This window comes from Cryptomeria japonica, chromosome 5 (assembly GCF_030272615.1).
Source record: "Cryptomeria japonica chromosome 5, Sugi_1.0, whole genome shotgun sequence".
Taxonomy (NCBI): domain Eukaryota; kingdom Viridiplantae; phylum Streptophyta; class Pinopsida; order Cupressales; family Cupressaceae; genus Cryptomeria; species Cryptomeria japonica.
In genome coordinates, this window is record NC_081409.1 from 665919540 (window position 1) to 665923058 (window position 3519).

Genomic DNA, 3519 nt, shown 5'->3' on the forward strand with positions numbered 1-3519 from the left:
GAATCACTAAATCATAAGATGCATACAAACTACTAACTTATTCCTAAACTATTTGTGAAAGACGATTTTCATTTTGACATTTCAATAAAAGATTGATTATTAATCCCCTTTTGTTCACATTTCATCTTATTACAAAGCACAAAAAGATAACTGTAGTAAAATTAGATTAAAAATAAAAGAAAAAAAAACTAATACTATACACACGTTTAGGATTCAATTAGTAGCTACCAATTACGTAAATTGTCTTCTCCATAAACTGAATTGGGATTGATAAGCTATCGAGCTTTGATGACCAGTCAAACTAGAAGGCTGATATTAAGGGAGGAAATCCCCTCATTGATTTTGATCCATTTTTAAATATTTTTACATACAACTTCGAATCTCTTGCTACTGTTGAGACAGAAGATATTAACAGGTTACTTTTTATATTTTACATAATGATTGCACCTGTTAGCCTATATTGAAGAAAAAACAATCTTTGTCATCTACAATCCCATACCCCTGGCCAATTTTTAATAGCAAACTTGGGATTTCCTCCTTATTACATAATATGTGCAACTACAGACACATTATTTATTTTTATCATACATATCCTCCATACAAGTGATAAAACCCAGAATCCTCCTGATTTTGTTCTTTCAAGACATGGTGAGCCAAAACAGTTCATATGCCAGCCAAGCACTCTGGTGGGGGAACTGGGTACCTGGATTTGTCTGTACAGTAGTCATATACCATGTGATTCAGTCTCACCCACCTGTAATTCCTGGCCTGTACTGGACTGAGACTTCTGTAGTTCAAACCTTCCCACCAATTGTTGGTGTTAGAGGGACAGCTAGCTCCTCCAGGGATTGAACATGCTTCTATATCAAATTCTTTGTAATAAGCATTGAATGGTGCTTTACTCCAGTCTATCTTCTCTAGCCCTCCTCTTGTAGCCCAGTTATCTGCATTCCATAGAGTGGAATATATTCCCATGGGCTGAGACTTTGGATAAAGGATCCCTTTTGCTTCATTGTTTTTATATACTCTGATTGGTATATTATCTACTGAGAATCTGCAGACATAGAAATGTCCCCACTTCAGTATAATGGCTCAAAAAGTACAAGAAATAAATGGGTCAGTGAAGGCTCTGCTTAGTGCTTACACTATATGATAATGGTTCCATAGAATAGAGTAGGTGTGAAATTCTGCAGAAGGATCAAACCAGAGGTTTACTCTCTGTTCTCTGTCACCCTTGCCATGGGCAAAAACATTTGTTTGGACAGTATATGGCTGTCCTGACCTGTTCCCCAAGAACTCAAAGTCCACCTCATCCCTCATGGTCTCTGTGTCCGAATTCATCTGCTCATACAAACATAAGTTACCAAAAAAGAAGGGCATATTTAGATCTTAACATTCTTAACCCTGAAAAGGTCTAAACAAACTGAAAAGTTGGGTTAGATAAAAATATTGATACAATGAAAGTCCAAAAACCAAGAAACTAATAGCTTGTTCAGAAAGGCATTGCTTCGCTTCTAAGACTGACAACACTTCTGCTAGTCTCCATTTGCCATAAAAGAATGATACAATGACAATCCAAAAACCAATAAACTAATAGCTTGTCAGGAAGAACTTGCTTCACTTCTGAGACAGACAATACTTTTATTACTATCCATTTGCTACTGGACCATGGACCTGATTAAGTGGAAAGGTGTAGCACACAAAGGGATTTGATTATGCATTTTCATATCCAACATTATATTTCCTAGACAAGCATGAATGTAGGCCAATAACAAGTGGTAGAAGAGAATGATGGTATGAGATTTTGACAGTCTATGGATTATTGAACATAAATTTTTGGATTAAGATGTGTATGTTTATTTGATCGACATTTTAGATCACATTCAATGATCTATCATCAAGAAAAAACTGTCTAACTAGTTTCTATTGAAAAAGAGATGGAAACAAGAAAAAAATGAAAATAAGGCCAGTGCAAACCTATTATAACTTCATAGCAAAGTGACTTATGAATGATTAAAAGAAGTTATAATCTACACTATTAAAATGTTCAGGCTTTAATAATAATATGTCAAAACCCCTGCATTAAATAAACAGTATCTCATTAATAGAGCACTAAGGTCCCTTAATAAAAAATGAAGAAAGCACACTCAATAGAACTCCGTATCTTTCAACCTGGCAAAGTTGTTAGCACGTACATCGAAGCATTCTTTTGAAAAAAAAGAAATTCAAGCTAGTAAAGAATCTTACATAGAAAGCAGTCACTGTTCCAGCAGAATCACCAGGAACAAGTTTGATCTTCATGCTAATTCGACCAAAAAGATACTTCTTCTTTGAAGCAAATCCTGAGCCTGGAATAAAACCCAATCACCACAATAATTGTAATATAGACAGCCCATATAAGTTGTTGAAAATAATTAAGCTTTTTCTTGATTGTTGATATTTTTGTATATGTAGACATATGATTTCTGCAGTTCATAATATAATTTTACAATTAGCTTCTGCGTGAATTTATTTTTTCCACATTTTGATTCAAAATACATGATCCATCATCAGAAAGAAAAGAGCAAAAGAAGAGAACAGAATGATGGATCATATAGTTTGATTGAAAACATCGAGAAAATAAACTCACACAACTATCACCATAAACTAATTGTACAATCATATTTATATATGTTTAAAAAAGAGATCACACTCTATAACGAATCTTCAAGATAGTTAAAAAATATCCAAATAAATTCTCAATAAGATGTCTAACTCCACAGTGAGCCCCAAAAAATCCAAATAACTATTAGGTCAAGCCAAAGGATCTTATAAAAACAGCCCATAAAGCATAAATGTACCTGAGATTTGATCCAAACGAAGCTGAATGGCATTGCCATCTAACGCACTGGTTTGCTTGATGTGGTCATCTGCCCATGTTATGCGAAAGTCTTCCCAAAAGACTGCAGGGGATGCCAAGACAGACATCACTAGAAACCCATTTAAAACAATAAACAAAAATAAACCTTTCTCTCTCTCCATTACAACTTCTCTTACTGTAATACAAAATTCAGCAGAAGCAACTATACCCATTCTACGAGCCACCCATCCTCCTTTTATATGGGTAATTCTAGCTCCAAATCATCCAAGGTGTCTCTAAAATTATTAGCAGAGACATCAATCTAGATCATCACAGCTATTGTGATGAGATGTTTTGGCCAACTCTTCAATTATCATACCAGTCCTAAAAATCTCTGGCCCACAATTGCCATGCCAAGATTCCTAAAATATCACCCTTAGAAATGCAGAGAAAAAGTATGGTTGGGATTAGGGAATGTACATTCTATTCCACACCATAGATTTGAGCCTTTGAGCTCTATTAATGATTAACTATGGGGGGGAATGAAAGGGGCAGAGGAAACTGTGCTGTCAACCCAATTATTTGTACCTTCAAATTCTTCTCTCTCTTCCCACAGCGTGACGTCCATGGTATTAAATTTGTCCCATCGAATAATACCTCCTTTTTTCAGTCCAAACTCA

General features: G+C 35.1%; 1 protein-coding gene across 1 annotated transcript; it reads right to left on the bottom strand.

Moving 5' to 3' along the window:
• Positions 1-310: 310 nt before the first annotated feature.
• Positions 311-3087, bottom strand: LOC131074995 (probable xyloglucan endotransglucosylase/hydrolase protein 7). Its single transcript, XM_058011752.2, has 4 exons — positions 2841-3087; positions 2248-2348; positions 1145-1341; positions 311-1054 (listed from the first exon to the last, which is right to left on the bottom strand). Exons 1-4 carry the CDS (start codon positions 3070-3072, stop codon positions 664-666), a joined length of 921 nt encoding a protein of 306 aa, XP_057867735.1. The 5' UTR covers positions 3073-3087; the 3' UTR covers positions 311-663.
• Between the last annotated feature and the right edge of the window lie 432 nt (positions 3088-3519).

What these genes read in the sequence shown, in the direction of transcription:
- LOC131074995 (XM_058011752.2), bottom strand. Translation starts at nt 3,072, where the DNA reads ATGGGTATAGTTGCTTCTGCTGAATTTTGTATTACAGTAAGAGAAGTT. An exon ending in TCGTTTGGATCAAATCTCAG is followed by an intron (nt 2,349 to 2,840) that starts GTACATTTATGC and finishes GTTTTATTCCAG; the next exon opens with GCTCAGGATTTGCTTCAAAG. An exon ending in GAACAGTGACTGCTTTCTAT is followed by an intron (nt 1,342 to 2,247) that starts GTAAGATTCTTT and finishes TTGTATGAGCAG; the next exon opens with ATGAATTCGGACACAGAGAC.